The 22,784-nt window shown below is 43.3% G+C and overlaps 1 protein-coding gene across 15 annotated transcripts in view; it reads left to right on the top strand.

Annotated features, from left to right (window-relative positions):
- The window catches only part of KCNT1 (potassium sodium-activated channel subfamily T member 1), a 196,052-nt gene that overhangs the window by 132,013 nt on the left and 41,255 nt on the right, over window positions 1–22,784 (top strand). For all 15 annotated transcript variants that reach the window (XM_083721640.1, XM_083721635.1, XM_083721634.1 and 12 more), the window contains 11 exons: window positions 990–1,038; window positions 1,797–1,856; window positions 2,173–2,247; window positions 4,198–4,281; window positions 6,489–6,583; window positions 7,912–8,092; window positions 10,244–10,408; window positions 11,845–11,981; window positions 14,243–14,306; window positions 15,381–15,489; window positions 20,711–20,819. In XM_083721640.1, the coding sequence (XP_083577766.1) occupies window positions 990–1,038; window positions 1,797–1,856; window positions 2,173–2,247; window positions 4,198–4,281; window positions 6,489–6,583; window positions 7,912–8,092; window positions 10,244–10,408; window positions 11,845–11,981; window positions 14,243–14,306; window positions 15,381–15,489; window positions 20,711–20,819 (1,128 nt within the window). The remainder of the gene's footprint in view (window positions 1–989; window positions 1,039–1,796; window positions 1,857–2,172; window positions 2,248–4,197; window positions 4,282–6,488; window positions 6,584–7,911; window positions 8,093–10,243; window positions 10,409–11,844; window positions 11,982–14,242; window positions 14,307–15,380; window positions 15,490–20,710; window positions 20,820–22,784) is intronic.

Below are 22,784 nucleotides of genomic sequence, written 5' to 3'. Positions count from 1 at the left end.
TATTTGACACTGAAGATCTTTGCTCTCCATCTTGTGTACTTTGGAATTCTGAGAAACTGAAAAATCCATGTGGTTTAGAGACCAGTGCTTAAAGTAGTGCAGTTTTGAAATGTTCTGCCTGCCATCTTGAATCAAAATGGCACCCAGTTGTATCCAAACATAGACAAACACCCGCTCCTTGATCTCAGGAACCATGAAAAGTTTGGTTACAATATCTTAAGAGGTGTCCAAATGTGGAACAAACAAGCAGCTTCCCAACTGGTATAGTCAATTGGTATTTGACACTAAAGATCTTTTATTTCAATATTTGATATTTAAGAGTACTTGGTAGTTGATATGCAATAACATTTTATGTTTGTCTTTACTGGAGAGCTAGCATGCAATTGTGTTTGGGTTTTTTAACTGACATGCAATGGTGCATAGTGTCAGACAGTATGTGATAGTTGGCTTGAGATGTATTTAATATTTTACTGAACAGATTAAATAGTAAATACAACAGTATTTATTATTTGATAATACAGCAGTATTTTGTATTGGGAAGTATTTTATATTCCACATGTAATGTGATTTAATATTTGATTCAGTTGTGTTATTGACATGGAACAGCCCTTAGTATTTTATTGCTTATATGTGGTGGCGTTTTGTCCTGCATAGAATTTTATAGACAGTATGCAAATTTATTATCTTACCTCCTAGCCTAGATGAGATTTGATCCGTGACACTGCATTGTTAGTTCACGTTTTGTGCCTGTCAAAATCAAAAGAGAGGAGAAATGCCAGCAAGCCTAAAACTCCCAGATTTTGAATCCTGAGATAAAATGTCATATTTAAAATTCAGAAGTGTTGTTTCCAAATTTATACATTTTGTGTTCAAAGTCTGAACAGCTCAATAGGAGGACAAGTTGGCTACAATCAACATTAGCCCACTGCTTTGAAATCAAATCCTCCAACAAGATTTTTTTTGTCTTTGTTATTACATATTCTGTACAGGACTCCAGTTATATGGGTGGACCGGAACAAGCCATTATGGGCAATACAGGTAAGTGAAGAAGAAAAATGTTAATATACACCAATGAATGCAGTGGTCAAGGGTCTGAAACGTAGTTTTGTATATTCTTGATTAAAATTGGATAGGGCCACTTGGAGCCAAATTTGTTTCATCCAGGCATATATAATTTTACAGGTGAAGTACAATCCCCATGTTTTGGTAATTTAAACATAATCTTCTTCTCTGCAAGATAAAACTGAAGGAAATTTACTCTACTTATTTACATCAGTTCTTGTTATGCACAGCACTGACTGTCCCGGACCAGTGCTATCATTAACCCCCTTCTCCTTTCCAGAGCAATTTTTCAAAACAGTACAAGCTTACTCTACTTTTTAAACACACACAGAGAGACACACACACACATCCATGTAATTGAATAAATGTACAATAGCATCACTTAAAAAAATAAAAATATTACAACCCACCTGTGGTAGGGAGAGGACAGATAACTGAATCAGAGTTGGATTCATGGTTCAGTATATCTTGTCAGTTACAGGTGTCCGACAGGTGTCCCCAGGACCGGTGATTAATTTGCTGGCTGACATGTCTATCAAAAGAAATTACAAAGGTCCAGGGGAAACACCTCTGACAGTGAGACCCTGATTGTATGTATCTTTGTAAGCACCCTACGGAGGAAGGCAGTCGCCTTCAAGTCAGACATTCCTGGGTTAGACTATTGCAGAATTCTCCATTCATGTTGGACAGCGGCGCTAAAAATCCCTCTGCTTTCCCCTTACCACCACTTCCAGGTCAGCGTAGCGATCATTAGCTTTCTCGAGACGATGCTTCTGATTTATCTCAGCTACAAGGTAAGATTATGGCCTTGAGGGTAGGTTGGCTAAACTGATTGTGCATCAGGTGCATTGCGTTCCGACCAACATTGCAAGGGCCCGGCACACATGTGTGATGTCATACGGTGGGAGGAAGTCCAACTGGGCCTGGTGGGACCTAGTTGCAGCCATGGGGGGGCCTGGCAGGGCCCAGCCAGCTGTGGAATATTGAGGGGGCACACACCCCTCAGTGAAAATACTGAGGGGGAGCTCAGCCCCCACGGCCCCACATAGGTGGCACGCCTGTTGTGCATGCATGCATGGATAACAAATATGAATCTCTTTTTCTTTTTAGGGAAACATTTGTGAGCAGATCTTTCGTGTAACCTTCATCCTTGAAATGATCAACACTGTGCCCTTCATTATTACCGTAAGTGTGTGTTAGGTGGACATTGCTAAAACAAATGATTGCTGATAGGTCCTCCTGTTCATTCAAAAAGAGAGAGAGAGGAAGAACAGTTGTCACTGCCATTCAGATTTTTAAAAAAGGATTTTTGCAAGGAAACAGCTGCTGGTAGGGTTCGTTAGCAACAGCTCACTCAAAAGATACATGAGCTTTGCAAGAGCACAGCTGCTAATGAATAGCCCACCCTACTGCAATTTGGTGCTGGGCTTCCAAAGATTACAGCAGGATTATAGGACAAGGCTTGGAATCATCTGCCATAATAACACATGAAGATGTCCATTCTTTGTCACTGAAACCTGATGAGACAGAGCTTAAGCCTATATGGAGTACTGGACTGGGGCCAGGGAGGCCTGGTTGAAATATCCACATAGCCATGAAGCTCACTAGGCTATTTCCCAGCCTAGCCTACCTCACAGGGTTGTTGTGAGATAAAACAGTGAGGAGTGGAATACGCCAAGCTGAACCCCTTAAAGGAAACAATCCTCAGATGAAATAGCAATGTAATATAACCTTAACTTTTAGGGTCCAGTTCGAAGGGTAAGCACTCCACCAACCTCAGCCTTTCCTCAGTCAGCCCCCATATCCCTGCCTTCTCACTTATGACCAATCAAGGACAGCTCTTCCTATCATTGGTGATCTCTCTCTCTCACACACACATACACACACGCACACACACACCCTACAGAGGCCTCCTAGGCAGTCAAAATCTTGGAGCTCCTTTCGTGCACACGCTCTCTAGTGGGATGACATTGAACTAAAAGATACATAGTAAAGGTGAAGGGACCCCTGACCATTAGGTCCAGTCATGACCGACTCTGGGGTTGCGCACTCATCTCACTCTATAGGCCCAGGGAGCCAGCGTACAGCTTCCGGGTCATGTGGCCAGGATGACTAAGCCACTTCTGGCAAACCAGAGCAGCGCACAGAAACGCCGTTTACCTTATCTATTTATCTACTTGCACTTTGACATGCTTTTGAACTGCTAGGTTGGCAGGAGCAGGGACCGAGCAACGGGAGCTCACCCCGTTGCAGGGATTTGAACCACCGACCTTCTGATCGGCAAGTCCTAGGCTCTGTGGTTTAACCCACAGCACCACCCACGTCCCGAAAGATATATATGGGTGGGGAAATCAGCGGGAGGGAGAAGGATTAAGCATTAATTATGCGTTATTACTATTGTTGACAAGGAGGATCTAATTGCGACCTAATCATTATACAGCCACCATTTCAACTGTATTATATAGCCTGTATTTTGTATTTTGCAGTCACCAAGGTTGGTTGCAATCAGATCCTCATTGTCAGTGAAAATCATACACTTGTCTGCATGATTAAGGGTAAAAGGATAGCTTGATTAGAAAATACAGACAGTGAAACTCAGGTCTGCATGGAAGCTGCTCCATCTAAACTCAGTCAGCAGAGCATGAGACTCCTAATCTTAAGATTGTGGGTTCAAGTCCCACATGGGGCAAAAGATTCCAGCATTGCAGGGGGTTAGATTAGAATATCCTTATGGTCCCTTCCAGCTCTATAATTCTGTGAATATATCAGGACTTTCTGGTAGCTACCCAGTGGTGAAGAGGGAAAGCATTCTGCACTGGCTCAGGAGAACATTTGCCCTCTCTTTCTTTTGATTTTGCAGGGTCGAGCTCTGGGCAGAACTGCGGGGAGTGGGAGAGCCTAGGGCAAGCTGTGATGGAATAGGGCAGGGGATAGATGAAGTGAGGGGATGGTCAGGTGTGGGGAAGGGTGGTTGACCAAGGGATAGACAGGGTTGGTGAGATTAACAAGCAGAGGTGCAGGTCCCCTAGTATATCTTTATCCATCTGCCTATGCACAGAAATGTACCCATGCATAAATGCCTACAATTCAACAGACATGCAGTTAACAGCTGTTTGTTTGTATGTTTCTGCCTAGATATTTTGGCCGCCGCTGCGGAATTTATTTATCCCGGTTTTTCTGAACTGCTGGCTGGCAAAACACGCCTTGGAAAACATGATTGTAAGTGACCAGGGAATTTTTGTTTGTAACAGATAGAATTGTTTTAACATTCTCCATCTGTTCTGTGTTTCTGTCTGCGCATTGGGTTGTCACGATTGATCTGGGAAAGGCCGTGTGTAGTTCCTGCCTAACAGCAGAGCAGCTGCACAGTCCCTTTCCAAACCTACGTCGTGTATCTGTATGCCATGTTTCCTTGCAAGTAGCACAGTGTGGTCTTGAGTGTAGTTTTAAATACAGGTTTCCAAAGATAGTTCCAAAGATGCATTTGAAAGTCTTTGGGTGATGGCCACAGGGAGGAGGAGTTGCTGAATAAGATTTCTGGTCGATAGGGAGAATCAGTGCCCCACCTTTCCCAGTGACTAGTTTAGTGGGTAGCGTGTCAGACCATTATTTATTAATTTATACCCAACCTTTTCCTTTACGGGACTCAAGGCAGCTTACAGATAAAAATAACAACCATTAAAAGCATAGAAAAAATAATAATTAAAAACAATTAAACGATAGATAGATAGATAGATGATAGATAGCTAGATAGATAGCTAGATAGCTAGAATAGATAGATAGATAGATAGATAGATAGATAGATAGATAGATAGATAGATGGATGATAGGTAGATAGATAGATGATAGATAGATGATATATATAGATAGATGATAGATAGATAGATAGATAGATAGATAGATAGATAGATATAGATAGATAGATGATAGATAGATAGATGATATAGATAGATAGATAGATAGATAGATAGATAGATAGATAGATGATAGATAGATAGATAGATAGATAGATAGATAGATAGATATAGATAGATAGATGATAGATAGATAGATGATATAGATAGATAGATAGATAGATAGATAGATAGATAGATAGATGATAGATAGATAGATAGATAGATAGATAGATAGATAGATAGATAGATGATAGATAGATAGATAGATAGATAGATAGATGATAGAGAGATAGATAGATAGATAGATAGATAGATAGATAGATAGATAGATGATAGATAGAGATAGATAGATAGATAGATAGATAGATAGATAGATAGATAGATAGATGATAGATAGATAGATAGATAGATAGATAGATAGATGATAGATAGATAGATAGATAGATAGATAGATAGATAGATGATAGACAGATAGACAGATAGATAGATAGATAGATAGATAGATAGATAGATAGATGATAGATAGATAGATGATAGATAGATAGATAGATAGATGATAGATAGATAGATAGATAGATAGATAGATAGATAGATAGATAGATAGATAGATAGAGATATAGATATATACAGGTAGGTAGCCGTGTTGGTCTGCCGTTGTTTAAACAAAATAAAAAAAAATCCTTCCAGTAGCACCTTGGAGACCAACTAAGTTTGTTATTGGTATGAGCTTTCGTGTGCATGCACACTTCTTCAGATAAATAGATAGATAGATGATAGATAGATAGATGATAGATAGATGAGAGAGAGAGAGAGAGAGAGAGAGAGATGATAGATAGTCTCCGTTAAAACCATACAGAAAGCTACAGTAAAGAAACATGGCCCCAGTTCTTTCATTAAAAGCAGTCAGTTCCCAAAAGCCTGTTAGAAAAGGAAAGTCTTCACCTGCTGGCAAAAGGACAACAAAGAGGAAGTCAATCCAGCTTCTGGAAAGGCCCTCTCCCACATCCTTACCAAGCAAATAGTAAATAGCACTTCTTTGTCTTTTCTACACATAACTGTTAAATTGATTTAATAGTTGTTCCCACCCCTCCCTGGGAGCTTTGAGAATTGTAGTTCTGTGAGGGCAGCCAGGACTTAGAAAAGATTTCAGCATCCCCACCAAGCTCCCAGGATTCTTTTGTGGAAAGCTGGGAGCTCTAATGGGGCATGAAACTGATAATTAGTTGGCAATGTGGATACTCAGTTTTCCAGAGTTTCAGGCAGGGGTCTCTCCCAACCCTAACTGGGGATTGAACCTGTGAGCTTCTGCATTCAAAGCAGATGCTCTACCTCTGAGCTACGGCTCTTCCCATAATCTAGTCCAAACCCACTGACAATGCTTAGACTCTGCTGCTGCGGGATTCCTGATAGACCACCATCCAGCCTCTGCTGAGAAACATCTAATGAAGGAATGTTCACCAGTTGCCATAATCTGGAGCAGGCTTTGTTATCTTGTTTTGGTAAATATGAAGGTTATGTGTTTTTCCCCAGAATGACCTACACAGAGCGATACAAAGAACCCAGTCGGCTATGTTCAATCAGGTGCTCATTTTGATCTGCACTCTGCTGTGTCTTGTTTTCACTGGGTAAGATCTCACTTGGCAAATATTTGTTTTTAAAACTGGAGTTGCCGTGTAAATCATGCTAATAGAAGCCTCTTTGTGAAACAGAATCCCCAGCAAAATTCCCCAGCTTCCAAAATTCAGATGACACCAAACTGGGAGGGGTGGCTAACACCCCAGAGGACAGGATCACACTTCAAAACGACCTTGACAGATTAGAGAACTGGGCCAAAACAAACAATATGAATTTTAACAGGGAGAAATGTAAAGTATTGCACTTGGACAAAAAAAATGAGAGGCACAAATACAAGATGGGTGACACCTGGCTTGAGAGCAGTACATGTGAAAAGGATCTAGGAGTCTTGGTTGACCACAAACTTGACATGAGCCAACAGTGTGACGCGGCAGCTAAAAAAGCCAATGCAATTCTGGGCTGCATCAGTAGGAGTATAGCATCTAGATCAAGGGAAGTAATAGTGCCACTGTATTCTGCTCTGGTCAGACCTCACCTGGAGTACTGTGTCCAGTTCTGGGCACCACAGTTCAAGAAGGACACTGACAAACTGGAACGTGTCCAGAGGAGGGCAACCAAAATGGTCAAAGGCCTGGAAACGATGCCTTATGAGGAACGGCTAAGGGAGCTGGGCATGTTTAGCCTGGAGAAGAGGAGGTTAAGGGGTGATATGATAGCCATGTTCAAATATATAAAAGGATGTCACATAGAGGAGGGAGAAAGGTTGTTTTCTGCTGCTCCAGAGAAGCGGACCCGGAGCAATGGATCCAAACTACAAGAAAGAAGATTCCACCTAAACATTAGGAAGAACTTCCTGACAGTAAGAGCTGTTCGACAGTGGAATTTGCTGCCAAGGAGTGTGGTGGAGTCTCCTTCTTTGGAGGTCTTTAAGCAGAGGCTTGACAACCATATGTCAGGAGTGCTCTGATGGTGTTTCCTGCTTGGCAGGGGGTTGGACTCGATGGCCCTTGTGGTCTCTTCCAACTCTATGATTCTATGATTCTATGATTCTCCTATCCAACCTAGGTTGATCTGAGGCTCCCTGACCTGATTGTGGGTTGACTCAAATTGGACTGATTCAGTTTGGTATTCAGGATTCAGTCAGAGCTGGCACATAGCCCTAGGATTAACTTGTTTACTTCAAAACATGGTCAGCCTTTCTGCTGAGGCCTGATGTGATGACACAACTGAGAATGCAATTCTTAACCAGTTCCCAGTTATGGAATGCATATTGTGCCTTTGAAATTGAAAAAGGTTGAAATTATCCTCAGTTTGGGGGGAGAATCCTGGTCCTGTGTGTGGAATCAGTTCTTTTGGTTCTTTCCTTCATTTCATCCAGAACCTGCGGCATCCAGCACTTAGAAAGAGCCGGTGAAAACCTCTCCCTCTTCAAGTCCTTTTACTTCTGCATTGTCACCTTCTCCACGGTGGGCTATGGTGATGTCACACCCAAGATCTGGCCCTCACAGCTGCTTGTGGTTATCATGATTTGTGTGGCCCTGGTTGTATTGCCATTGCAGGTAAGGTGTGATTCCTGCCGTTCTATCAGATAAGTCATGAGCAAGATGTGCCTGCAGAATCAAAGCAGTTCAGGAGTTGAACCACACAGCTCACCTTGTGATGTACCAGAGCTGAGTTACAAAGGGCTTGTTAAGGAGTCCAGCTTTGACTCAACAGCTCAGGTTCCATGAGGCTAGTAAGTTATAAGCACTGAGTTTTTCAACCCTCATGCAAATACTTTTTAACCAGAGCTCCTTAAAACAACAACAACATGTTTTATATGTCAAGATGTTTTGCCTCAAGTTAGCAAACTCCGCTGTTGTACAGTCATGATCACCCCTAACATTTCTTGGGGAACTTACAGCTCTAGGACACAACAATCTGGAACTCTCAATAGAGAGAAGTCACAGCTAGGAATGAAGTAAGGCATTGGCCTCTGCCCTATATTCATTGCATGCAGCACTGTTTCTTTCTGTTGCAGTTTGTCTTCTGTTAAAAACTATGTTGTTGTTACATTTTTCCAATGTAATTTTTCCATTGCATTTTCCATTTTCAATGCAAAGTAAACATAAATGGTGTGTGTGTAATCAGTCATGTATCATTTGCGAACTGAAAGCAAAGACAACAGCGTTTAGTGATATTCTCTGGATTGATTTCTGTGCCAGGCATGGAACAAATAAGGGAACATTGGCAATTTTTGCTCCCCTCCCACTTCTATTTTTGTCAGAATTCTTTGATATCCCTAGCCACAGCATATTCCAGTTGAAGTGTGCAAGTCTCTGGACCTGTTGACGTAGTTCCCCGTTATGGCTTATGAGCTGACGGGTCCACCAGGGGATGTTGCCCTTGGCTGCCCACCAGCTGGCTGCCAAGTTGACCTTTTGAGGCAGACAAGCTTGCTCCGCAGTCACTGTGCTGGAGGACTTCCAGAGTTTTCACTCAGCTGTGAAACTGTCACAGACTCGTTGAGCTGTGACTAGCTGATATCTTGAGCCAGGGAGGAAAAAAGAGAGGCCATCACTTTCCTCAGTAGCTTGCTGGCCTTTATTGTTTACAGCTTGAGCTGTCTAGGCAGGCGATTCCCAGAAGACTGATTTCAAAAGCAAAAGAAGAGGCGGTTGCCACTTTCCAGGTGGTGGTGGCTTTGTGTGGGAGGGGGCTACTGTTTCTGCCTCCCCTCCAGCATCCACTACCAGAGGTATTCCACTAGATGTAGTAATGGCCACCAACTTCCCGTGGCTTTAAAAGAGGACTAGGTAAATTCACAGGGAAGGCTATCAGTGTTTACAAGCCACGAGGGCCATGTTCTACCTCCGCTGCAGGATACAGTATGCCTCAGAATACCGGTGCTGTGAATTCACAAGTGGGGAGAATTGCTTCTGCCCTCAGGGCCTGCTTGTGGGCTTCCTGTAAGCATGTATTTGGCCACCGTGAGAACAGGTTGATGAAGAAGGGGACCAGCAGGGCTCTTCTGAGGTGCTTACTCTGCTTCTTTCTCACCAATAAGCACACTGGAACCACTAGTGAAGGCTGATCCGTTAGGGTGAATGGGGCACTGACTCAACAATCTCATTCAGTTTTCAGCCAGCCCCTGTATGCCTGCCTTTTTACTTACAACCGGGGTAGTTCTTCCTGTCATTGGCTCTGGCACCACAAGTTGCTGGTTTCCTTGCTTTCTACTCTACCAGTTCTAATGGGCACCAGCCACCACCTCTTTCTTTCTTTCTTTCTTTCTTTCTTTCTTTCTTTCTTTCTTTCTTTCCACATGGTTTCCTCCACACAGTGCTGATTCAAGCATTAAAACTGGAGGGAGGGTAAAAGGTAAAGCATACTCTCCTACCACTTTTCCAATCAAAATCACAACGTCTCAAAACTTTCTCTCTCTAAAAAAAGTTGGGTAATTGTTACATATTTGCCTTGACATATAGCGTACCCTTGAGTGGCTGAGTAGTCCCACTGCTAGTGATTGCAAATCACAATGTTCTCAGTGGGAAAGTGACATTTTCGCTGATAGCTCTAGTAGCTCTATCTCTCAATTGTTCACCCCACCCATTTAATTAATGCCCCTCAAATGAGCCTGGGGCTGTCTGAAACAGAGTTGACACAGGAGGATCAGCCTTTGGAAGCCCATTATGCTACTGATTGACCTGCTTCATCCCCCCCCCCTGCAGTTTGAGGAACTTGTGTACCTGTGGATGGAGCGTCAGAAATCAGGAGGGAACTACAGTCGCCACCGAGCCCAGACAGAGAAGCACGTGGTCCTCTGTGTCAGCTCCCTCAAGATTGACCTGCTCATGGACTTCCTTAATGAGTTTTATGCCCACCCTCGTCTGCAGGTGAAGACCTTTGTATCAGCTTCTAAAGCAGGGGTGGGGAGCCTCAATCCTGGAGGCCAAATGTGGCCCATCAGGCCTCTCTTTCCAGTCACTCCCCCTCTCCTTAGGCCACACCCCTCACTTTGTTCCACACCAGGGCTGGCCCAAGACATTTGGCCCCTGAGACAAACCACAAAATGGCGTCCCCCTGGCCAGGGAGTAAGGGGTGAGTGAAGATCTACATCAGGAGAAAGGGGGCAATAAAGGTCTACATTGGGAGCAAGGGTGGGAGGAGACCAGCCACGCTTCCTATTCACCAAGAGGCCACTGTAGAGGCAGCATGGCGGGGAGGGTCCTGAGAAGATAAAAGATTTGGCTTTGAAGGAGTGTGCTGCCGCAGTGGGTGATGCATTCCTTGGAGCCTGGATTTGCTGCTCCTGTGGATCCTGCCACCTGAGGCGGTCACCTCACCTTGCCTCGTGGGTGTGCCAGCCCTGCTTCACATCTTCCTTAAGTGCTTTTGTCTGACGGGAACATTTTTGAGCTGTGATGATACCTCTTGCTTGCCAGAATGGATGATAGAGAGAGGTGTGTTTGTGTGTAGAAACCAGCCACTTCTGGATGGCTGGAAATGTATTCAGATTTCACCTCCTGCTTTTGCCTCTGGTCCCACCCCCACCCCCACCCCCTAGAACCTGGCCCCTTTGAATGTCACCCTCAAATGCAAAATGCCCTCCAGCCCCGTTGTAAAGAGAGAGACACCAAGGCTCAAAAGTCTGCCTAGAGATTCACAATCATGCGGTCTCAGGGGTGAGCAAACTGGCTGTCCATCAACTGCAAAGGAAAAATTGCTGAACGGTTTGCATAAAATAGTGTCAAGTATTTCTTTTTATTTTTTAAAATAAAGTACAGATAGAATCAACACAATTTAAAAGCAAGTATTAAAAATAAACCCATACAAACAATTGCGATGGATGTGTAGCTTCTTATTTAAGGTAGCTGCCATGGAATCAGGGAAATCAGTTTCAAGTCAGTGGAGAGGAGAGTTAACATTCTTAGAAAATCTGCCCCCTCCAAATGCACAAGCTGTTCTTCCTCCTGGATTTCAGGGAACCCCCCCCCCCCAAAAAAAAACCCCCAACAACAGTGCATGGAGAAGCGGTTAACCCTCTTCACCAAATCCCATGGTCCTGATCCTGCTTGGGCACTATTGCAGATCCTCTTTTTGAATGAATGAATGAATGAATGAATGTGTTAAATGGAATTACACATTGAACTAATAGCTTTGAAAAGATCTGAAGGTTTTCCTTACAAAAAAAATTGCAGCATCCTTGCAGACCTACTATTTGGAGACTTTTTGTTGGGGTGTGGGTGCCCGTGAGAAGCCTTTCTAGTTAAGCCAGTCCCAAAGTTTTTGTGTAAATGTGCTCCTAAATATTTCTAGGCTTCTCTTTCAGGATTACTATGTGGTGATCCTGTGCCCGACAGAGATGGATATTCAAGTGCGTCGGGTCCTGCAGATCCCACTGTGGTCTCAACGGGTGATCTATCTCCAGGGTTCTGCTCTGAAAGACCAGGATCTCATGAGAGCAAAGTGAGTTTGGAAAGGGGAGATGGGCTTAGCAGGTGCACAGCCTCGCAAAGAGATCTGTGAGATTTGGATGCTTTGCTTAAACTTGTTTGCCAATGTCTACCTGCATACCTGTGTGTTAGTCCAGTGAATGACAGCCTCCCTTTCCATGCTTCCTTTATCACGTGGAAGAAGGTGTGTTAAAGATTGGAATTACTGAGTTACGCTCTTTCTTATCCCATCCTTGTGGAAGGGCTTCTGCTCCATGTTTTGCATGCTGACGGCCTCAGGTTCGATCCCTGGCATCGCAGGTAAGGTTGGGAAAGACTATGGTGTGGCTGCAATTTGGAGTTCCTTGTACAATTCTGGTTGCCTCACCTCAAAAAGGATATTGCAGAGTTCTGAAAAGGGCAGCCAAAAGGATCTATGGGATGGAGAAACTCTTCTGTGATGAGTGGTTGCAGCATTTAGGACTTTTTAGTTTAGATAAAAGGCAAGAAAGAGGTGGTGTGGTAGAGGTTTATAAAACTATGATGGCATGAAGAGAAAGGATAGAGGAAAGTTTTTCTTCCTCTCTCATGACACTAGAACTCATGGACACCTAATGAAGTTCTGCATTTTGGAAGATTCAGGATGAATAAAAGGAAGCAGTTTATGCAGTGCGTAATTTAACCAAGGAACTTGCTCCCATGGGAAGCCATGATGATAGCCAACTTGAATGGCTTTAAAAGAGGTTTACAGGTGAAACTCGAAAAATTAGAACATCGTGGAAAAGTTCATTTATTTCAGTAATTCAACTTAAAAGGTGAAACTAATATATGAGATCGACTCATGACATGCAAAGCGAGCTATGCTTCCACTTCTCAGAGGTCCAATCTTGCTCTATTTGCAATCCTTCTTTTGCTGATTTCATTTAATATTCTAATTTTCTGAGATTGTTAATTTGGGTTTTCATCAGCTGTACGCCATGATCATCACAATTATAACAAATAAAGGCTTGACATATCTCTCTTTGCATGTCATGAGTCTATCTCATATATTAGTTTCACCTTTTAAGTTGAATTACTGAAATAAATGAACTTTCCCACGATGTTCTAATTTTTCGAGTTTCACCTGTAGATTAATTCATGGAGGATAAGGCTATTGATAGCTACTAGCCATGATGGCTGTGCTCTGCCTGCACACCTGGAGGCTGTGATGCTTCAGTATATGTGTTGTTGAGGATCACAAGTGGAAAGAGGGCTCAGGCTTGCAGGTTTCCCACAGGCATCTTGTTGGCCACAGTGGCTCCTCTGATGTTCTTCTGTACTACTAATAGTAATGTTGTTCTTAACTTAGTGCCATCCATGTGAAAGTAGGCAGGTTTCTGACCCAGTAAACTTACAGTCTTAGAGTTCAGCCCAGGGAACAACTGAGGAAAGGTGAGGGATCTGGAGGGAAGGGGTCAGCAAAGGAAGAATTGCACCGACAGCTATATCCTGTGCTAGTCCTACTCTGAGTAAACCCATTGAAATTTATAAACATGTGCATATTCTGATTAAAATTTAATTGGATTCAACTTTTGCTACCTGGGTAAAGATGTGTGTGTGTGTGTGTGTGTGTGTGAGAGAGAGAGAGAGAGAGAGAGAGAGAGAGAGAGAGAGAGAGAGAGAGAAAGTTGTATCCAACTAAGGTCTACTTGGAGTATACCCATTTAAATTAATGAGTCACAGTTAGTCATGCCCAGTGCTTTTTTCTGGGGGTATGCAGGGGTACGTATACCCCTAAACATTTTGTGAATCTTTGTACTTTTGTCCATTTACTGTATTTATTTTTCCTGATTTGAACTATAAAATGATCATTTTTTTTGAGTCAAAACATATTTTTTTTAAGGAAAAAAGCACTGGTCATGCCCATTAGTTCCAATGAATCTACTCTAACATGGGATACAACCCACTATTTGTACCTTGCCATCAATGTACATAGCACTTAATAGACTGTGTAATCCTGAAATACATCCTATTTGGTGGGTTGCATCCGGCGTTTTGTACACGCATGTAGACATTCCAATTTGGTGTGGGGGTGTGGGAGAGAACAGAAGGATGTGGGGAGATTTAAGCTCAACAAAAGTGATCAAAGGAAGTTACCCAAATATTTGGATTTTGTTGCTATCGGGATGGGGATTAAAAGGTTAAGCCAAAGGCTTTGCGGATAAAGGACTTTGAGACACAGACTCTGCCCTCCTGCTTTTATCTGGAATTTGACCTCCTGTTGGGTCTGATTGACAGAATCTTTTATGCTTTCAGGATGGACAATGGTGAAGCTTGTTTCATTCTGAGCAGCCGAAATGAGGTGGACCGCACAGCTGCTGTAAGTCCTGGACAATCAGCTTGGCTGTTTCAAGGCTTAACACTCTTCCTGATGAAGCAGTTTCTGTTGGGGAAAATGGGCTTTGTATACCTGGACAAACAAAGGAGAGCTGAAGAACATTTGCTCTTGCAATTCTCACCTGACGGTTTTGAGATTGGGGATAGTCTTTTTCAATAGCCTCCCCAAACCGGAACTATTCTCTACACCGGGGGTGGGGAACTATTTTGGTCTCTTGGGCCAGAAATTTGACTCCTCAACCCAACCCCTGAGGGCATACTTTGACATGTGAGTGGGGCCGTCTACCTGTCTATCATCTGTTATCCTTATGATGACATCAGGGGACCCCTGGATCACATCCAGTTGTCATAGTTGACCCGTAGAATAGAGAAAGCAGAACCCAGCAGGACAGAGCCTAGGTGAGTGGAGGGTCCACTCCTGGTGGCTGTGCTTCACCTGCAGGAAATGAGCTGTCACTCCTTGATAATTTCTTACAATGTCGTTTCAGAGGAGAATGATCAAAAAATGTGGAAGAACTTTTAAACAAAGTACTTTTAAGCTAGGAATTGCAGTTGTCAATAGGCAAAGTGGTTTGTTTTTTGTTCTCTTTTTTGTTTTGTTTTTTAATTGTATTTGTGTGGTGTTATTTGGGGTTTGATTGCATTTGGTGTATAGCATGTGACACTGACAGCTCTGGATGAGATTTCATCTGGGATGGCTGCCAAAGACAAACAAACACCAAGGGAACTAGGTGTTTTTCTGGCCAAGACATCTACAATCCTTCACCTGCTTATTTGGGAGTAAGCCTCAATTAACTCAGAGGGGCTGACTTCTGAGTAGACATGTATAGAATTATGCTGTACAGTTCCAAATGCTGAGATTCACATTTTGGATTTCAGTTTTGAAATTTTACGTTCAGTAGGAAAAGCCACATTTCAAAGCTTTGTAATTCTTGCGCGATTCAAGCATACGTACACCCTGCAGTTTTAGAAGTGAAACTCACACAACACAATTTGTCCAGTGCAGAAAATAAATGCAAGGAAGGCTTCTGATTATTGTTTTTCTCTCTTTCTGTAGGATCATCAGACTATCCTGAGGGCCTGGGCAGTGAAGGACTTTGCTCCAAATTGTCCTCTCTACGTTCAGATTTTGAAGCCAGAGAATAAGTTTCATGTAAAATTTGCTGGTAGGGTTCCCCACTGTCCTGTTTCTTCTTGTTTCATTTTACTTTAGAGATAAAGCACATGAGAAGTGACATGATAGAAGTTCATAAACTAATGCATGGCGTGGAGTAGCTGGGTAGAGAAAAGTTTTTATGTGCCTCTCATAAGACTAGAACTCAGGGAATGAAGGTGAATGATGGAAGTCCCGCTTGGACTCCTGCAATGCACTCTACGTGGGGCTACCTTTGAAGGTGACCCGGAAACTGCAATTAATCCAGAATGCGGCAGTTGACTGGTGACTGGGAGTGGGCGCCGGGACCATATAACACTGGTCCTGAGAGATCTGCATAAGCTCCCAGTACGTTTCCGAGCACAATTCAAAGTGTTGGTGCTGGCCTTGCAAGCCCTAAACGGCCTTGGTCCTGTATACCTGAAGGAGTGTCTCCACCCCCATCGTTCAGCCCAGACACTGAGGTCCAGCGCCGAGGGCCTTCTGGTGGTTCCCTCGCTGTGAGAAGCCAGGTTACGGGAACCAGGCCGTGGCCTTCTCATTGGTGGCACCCGCCCTGTGGAATGCCCTCCCTTCAGATGTGAAGGAAATAAGCAGCTATCCTATCTTTAAAAGACATCTGAAGGCAGCCCTGTTTAGGGAAGTTTTTAATATTTCATGCTGTACTGTTTTTAACACTTGATTGGGAGCCGCCCAGAGTGGCTGGGGAAACTCAGCCAGATGGGCGGGGTATAAATAATAAATTATTATTATTATTATTATTATATATGATTCGGGAGAGATGACAACTATGGAGCTCCCACAGGAGGCAGTGATGGCCACCAATTTGGCTAGCTTTAAAAGAGGATTAGATGCCTTTGTGGAAGACAAGGTTATCAATGACTACTAGTCATGATGGCTATGCTCTGCCTTCTGGGTCAGAGAAAGTAATGCTCATGAATACCAGTTGCTGGAAACCAAAGGAGGGGAGTTGTGCGTAGGTCCTGCTTCCAAGTTTCTGAGTGAGGCATAGGGCTGCGAGAACAGGATGCTGGACTAGATTGACCGTCATGTTCTTCTCTGTCGTTATATGACTTTGTTGTTGTTTAGTCGTCTAGTCGTGTCCGACTCTTTGTGACCCCATGGACCAGAGCACGCCAGGCACTCCTGTCTTCCACTGCCTCCCGCAGTTTGGTCAGACTCATGTTTGTAGCTTCGAGAACACCGTCCAACCATCTCATCCTCTGTCATCCCCTTCTCCTTGTGCCCTCCATCTTTCCCAACATCAGGGTCTTTTCCAGGGAGTCTTCTCTTCTCATGAGGTGGCCAAAGTATTGGAGCCTCAGCTTCAGGATCTGTCCTTCCAGTGAGCACTCAGGGCTGATTTCCTTCAGAATGGATAGGTTTGATCTTCTTGCAGTCCATGGGACTCTCAAGAGTCTCCTCCAGCACCATAATTCAAAAGCATCAATTCTTTGGCGATCAGCCTTCTTTATGGTCCAGCTCTCACTTCCATACATCACTACTGGGAAAACCATGGCTTTAACTATACGGACCTTATACTACACCAAATTTGCATGAGGGTATTTTTAATTTTAAAAACTATGTTTATTAGTTTTAAACTACACAGAAAAACAAAAAAGAGTGAGGGGAAGGATCCTTACCTCTTTACAAAAAACCCAAACACATAATCCATCACATAAAATATTTCACATACAGTCTCAATTACAAAAAAAAACACCCACCTAGTTTCAAAAAAACCATAGAAAAGGAGCATAGAAAAAGGTTATTTAAGAACTATATCCAAAACAGATAGAAAACAATAGAACTAAGTGTGAATATAATATTGTTTCAGTTAAATAACTGATTTTTTTCTTAATTTTGTAGAAAGATAGCATGGATTGATTCCAATGAAACCTGTTGAGTTACATGCTTATGTCAGTCGCATGAGGGGGGGAAACCCTTAGGTCAATAGATGCCAATCTACATCCACCCCTTATTTATAATGCTGCAATAGGTAAAGATGTGGGACTTGGGTGGTGCTGTGGTCTAAACCACTGAGCCTCTTGGTCATGCCAATTTGAAGATCGGCGGTTCAAATCCATGCGACAGTGGTGAGCTCCCGTTGCTCTGTCCCAACTCCTGCCAACCTAGCAGTTTGAAAGCATGCCAACACGATTAGATAAATAGATACCACTGCGGTGGGAAGGTAAACACCGTTTTCATGTGCTCTGGCCATTGTCATGGTGTCCCATTGCACCAGTAGCGGGTTAGTCATGCTGGCCCCATGACCTGGAAAGCTGTCTGTGGACAAATGCTGGCTCCTCGGTCTGAAGTGAGCTGAGCGCCACGCCCCATAGTCGCCTTTGACTGGACTTAACCATCCAGGGGTCCTTTACCTTTACCTTAGTGCTGCAATGCTGTTCACCACTGCCCCTCACCTCTGATGAGATGGCAAGGGAAGAGCTGGAATCTGATTCCTTCAAGCATCTAACGTAATACAGAAGGGTTGCTAAAGGGCAAACTAAACATGGTCTTTTTGACAAGGCATGGTCCCTGTGTATCAACTATGTAAACAGATGTGCTGTTAAGTGTTAGACCTCCAGCTACTCATTCTTATTTATGCTGAAGGAGCATCTCCACCCCACTCGTTCTGCCCAGACACTGAGGTCCAGCACCGAGGGCCTTCTGGCAGTTCCTTCACTGCAAGAAGCCAAGTTACAGGGATCCAGGCAGAGGGCCTTCTCAGTAGTGGTACCCGCCCTGTGGAACGCCCTCCCACCAGATGTCAAAGAGAAGAACAACTACCAGATTTTTAGAAGACATCTGAAGGCAGGAAAAAGCTTCTTTAGGGAAGCTTTTAATGTTTAACAGACTACTGTATTTTAATACTTTGTTGGAAGTCGCCCAGAGTGGCTGGGGAAACCCAACCAGATGGACGGGGTATAAATAATAAATTCTATTCTATTCTATTCTATTCTATTCTATTCTATTCTATTCTATTCTAAAGACTATCTCACAGATAGCTGACAATCTTGACTATTCATTCAATGCCATAAATATAAGACTATGGAAAAAAACTGAAACATAATGTGGAGAACTTAATGCAAGATTGAAAAACAAAATGGAAAGAAAATTAAATTTACATATTTGTTCTTTCTCTTGCTGTCTGCCACTCAGATGCTAACTATTGATGGATGACTTATGGGCTCCTCTTACTCTCCCTTCTGATTATTCTTTAGCTTTAAAATGAACTTTTCTGCACTACATTTCCCATCAGTCTCAGCCGGCATGGCCATTGGTCAAGTGTGATGGGTACTGTAGTCCAAAACATCTGGAGGGCACCAGGTTGGATAAGGCTTTTGCTATGCCAGACTAGATCTTCCTTCTACCTTTTTGCCTCTTCTCTCCTCCCTGGTATTCATCCTGCTTTGCCAGCTTCCAATTCTTAGCACCCCACAACACCCCCACCCACTCTCTCACACCCTTTATTTCATCCTCTTTTCCACTTGTTCTCTGGGTGGGTTTGTTTGTTTGCTTTCTATCATCTGGAAACATGGGTGGGCTGGAATAGAAAGATAATGTACTTTAACGGCTGTGTGTAATCAACATCTGAAAAGGAACTAGGGCATCAAACAACTAGATTCTAGGCTCCATGTGGAGGGTGTTGCTGACAGGCTGAATCCCATGCTGTGACCCATTCCTGTATCTTGGAAATGGCAAGGGAGAATTGCATTCAGAAGAAATAGCCAGTTATTCTGCATTGATATAAGCCAAAGAAAGACAGGGAGAAATTGGGGGGGGGGGGGGGAGAGAGAGAGAACCAATGAGGAACCAGCAGCCCAAAAGGAGCATGGCGAAGGAGGATAAGTTTGTGAGTGGCTACCAGCCACTGCTTCAGCCGCTGTTAGACAGAGATGACTTGGCCACTGTACTTCATGCTCTGGTAACCTCCAGGCTGGATTGTTGCCGTGTGCTCTGTGTGGGCCTGCCCTTGAAGAAGATTTGGAATTTTTGACTGGTCCAAAACTCGGTGGCCAGATTACTGATTGGTGTTCCATCCAGAGATCACAGACCCCTTTTCTAGAACAACTGCACTGGTTTCCACTTTGAAGTTCTATTGCAACCAAGTGGCACATACCGTATTTTTTGCTCTATAAGACACACTTTTTCCCTCCTAAAAAGTAAGGGGAAATGTGTGTCTGTGTCTTACGGAGCGAATGCAGGCTGCTTTCACTGTGCAGCGATCCCTCTTGCTGTTCTGGCTTCTGAGATTCAGAATATTTTTTTTCTTGTTTTCCTCCTCCAAAAACTAGGTGCGTCTTGTGGTCTGGTGCATCTTATAGAGCGAAAAATACGGTATATATTTTGTTAACGAATTCAGTCATAGTGTTCACTCTGATATTTAAGATCCTAAATGACATAGGATCCAAATATCTGAAAAATCACCCCTTACATAACTTCTGGAGTCTTAAGATAAGAAGAGGGGGCCCTTTTCATTGCTCCACCTCCTTCAGAAGTTCATTGGGGTGGCAACTCAAATGAGGGCATTCTCTATGGCAGCCCCATAGCTGTTCCCTACCCAGAGACTTTTTTATTGCTGTTCTTGTAACCCACCCTGATACCTTAAGGTGAAGAGCAGACAGGAAACCTAAATGAAGGTGGTGGTGGGTTTATGATGATATTGATGACAACAACAACAACAATAATAGAGGAATATGATGATACATGGAAACCAACAACATCTGGAAGGTTACAGATTCTCCACCTCAACATTAAAGGCTCCAGGTCTTCTTGTGAATGGAGATTCCGGTTTTGCCCATAATCTCACTTGATCATGGTTTATGAAGCCTTCTGTATCCGTGGGCATGTGATGCACCTGTTACTCACCCTCAGGGATGAAGGAGATATAGATTGGTGCAATCATTTTGCTAAATTATTTCAAGGATATAGATGCTGTGGACCCCCACCCTACCCCCCAAAAAAATATTCCCAGCAAATTAATTGTACTGTATAGCTTTAGCCAGACATTGAAAATCAATAGCACAACAGGGAATTTTGTTGAAGACTTGTAAACTGTCTGAAGAGTTTTAAAACAAGTATTTCCATTGGTTTCTTGTAAATGCAGCAGTACAAAGAACAGGGGCTTTGGCGGGTAAGAGGCCCTTGTGTGGGAAGGAAGGGGAAACATACTGTGTTTGGTGCCTCAAATCCTTGTGCTTTGGGAATAATGGGAAGGCCTCTCTAAATTTCAGATCACGTGGTGTGTGAAGAGGAATGTAAGTACGCCATGCTGGCTCTGAACTGCGTCTGCCCAGCTACCTCAACGCTCATAACCCTCCTTGTTCATACATCCAGAGGACAGTAAGTAATTGAATGACCAGCAAGTGTCAGGTAGGGTAAAGATAGATGGGCACTCTCACCAAGGGAAGGCTGGTAGGGAGGAAGTGGTTTGAATCCGTTTTTAATGCTGTATTGTTTTTAACATTTGATTGGGAGCCGCCCAGAGTGGCTGGGGAAACTCAGCCAAATGGGCGGGGTATAAATAAATTATTATTATTATTATTATTATTATTATTATTATTATTATCTGCATTCTGTGCCCTGAAAGCAAATGCTGCAAATAGATGTGTATTAAACCATTTCCCTCCTTAGCGGATAGATTTCAAATGACCCACCCTCTTGAGATCAAAAAGATGGCTAACTTTTTTCACATTTGCTGTTATCTAGCCTCCTGAGTGCCCCATGATAGCAGAGGGTGTGGTCAAAGTGAAAGTGGGTGTGTCCAATAAGTCTGATAGGCAGGGTTGGAGCAGAAAGTTTGGAACATCTCCACCCAAACCATCATGGCTGTGGAGATTAGCGCCAACACTTCCCACAAGGAGGTCAACTCACTGTTTTGTTTTTGTCTTTTTAATAAAATAGACAATTCTTCACTACCAACAAATTGTTGGATGGGAGTCAGATACAGTCTCTGAGCCACAACTTAGCTAGCCCTGATGTAAATATGCATAAAAATATATGATTCTATACACGTGCTAACACATACGATATAATATGAAGGCATGATACAACCCAGAAATGTTGGGGGTCAAACCAAAACCTTTAGGAACACAGAAGCTACCTTATATTGAGTCAAATCATTGGTCCACCCATCTCACTGATGTCTACACTGACTGGCAGCAGCTGTCCAGGTCTCAGGAAGGGAAATGTCCAGACCTACCTAGAGATTCTGTAGATCAAACCTGGGACTTTCCGCTCTGCCACTGGGCTATGGCCCTTCCTCTAAAAACAAAGTGTGATTCCAGTTCTCATGGTGCTGAATAAAGGACTAGTTCACCCAGGAGACTGCCTTATGCCAAGTAAGACCCATTGATCTATCCAGATCAGTTTCCTCTTCACTGACACGCTTCATCTCTCCAGGGTTTCAACCAGGAGACATTCCCAGCCCTACCAGAAGATGCTGTGGCTCAAACCAGGGACTTTTCTGCATGTGAAGTGTATGATTTGTCCCTGAACTACACCCCTTCCTTGAAACTGGGACATTATATTTTCAAGTGGGAATGAAGCTTCTTATTCAGGCATCCCCAACCTGCGGCCCTCCAGATGTTTTGGCCTACAACTCCCACGATCCCTAGCTAACAGGACCAATGGTCAGGGATGATGGGAGTTGTAGTCTAAAACATCTGGAGGGCCGAAGGTTGGGGATGCCTGCTCTTATTGATATGATGCCATGCTGAATTGTTCCACCAAGCTCTTTTATAAATGGAAAGGTGGAAAGAAGCAGTGTTTTGTCACAAAGCGTGATAGCTGGGAATGGAAAGAGTATTTGCTGGAGGTCACACCATCAGCCTAAAGCTTGCTGGCATTGAGAGAGAAACGCATCCTTATTCATGCTGCACGTTCAATGGAAGGATGTTTGATTCATGGACTCTCTGGGCCAATTTCTCCCAAGCATGCATTGCAAGCTTCGATAAAACATGTTTAGTGACTGATCTTGTTGCCGATTATGAATGATGACATCTTGAGTTACTTTCCCTGTTCTGGAGTTTCGGCTGGCTAGGCTTTGAGGGTAGGAAGAACTAAAGCAAATTGTTACAGGATGGCACAGAGGGATATACCGTATTTTTCGCTCTATAAGACGCATCAGATCACAAGACGCACCTAGTTTTTGGAGGAGGAAAACAAGAAAAAAAAATATTCTGAATCTCAGAAGCCAGAACAGCAAGAGGGATCGCTGCACAGTGAAAGCAGCAATCCCTCTTGCTGTTCTGGCTTCTGGGATAGCTGCGCAGCCTGTATTCTCTCCATAAGATGCACACACATTTC

Source organism: Podarcis gaigeae (assembly GCF_964106915.1).
Source record: "Podarcis gaigeae genome assembly, chromosome: Z".
In the NCBI taxonomy this organism is placed as follows: Eukaryota; Metazoa; Chordata; class Lepidosauria; order Squamata; family Lacertidae; genus Podarcis; species Podarcis gaigeae.
The sequence above is the reverse complement of the archived record's forward strand: the minus strand, read 5'-3'. Positions and strand labels throughout refer to the sequence as shown.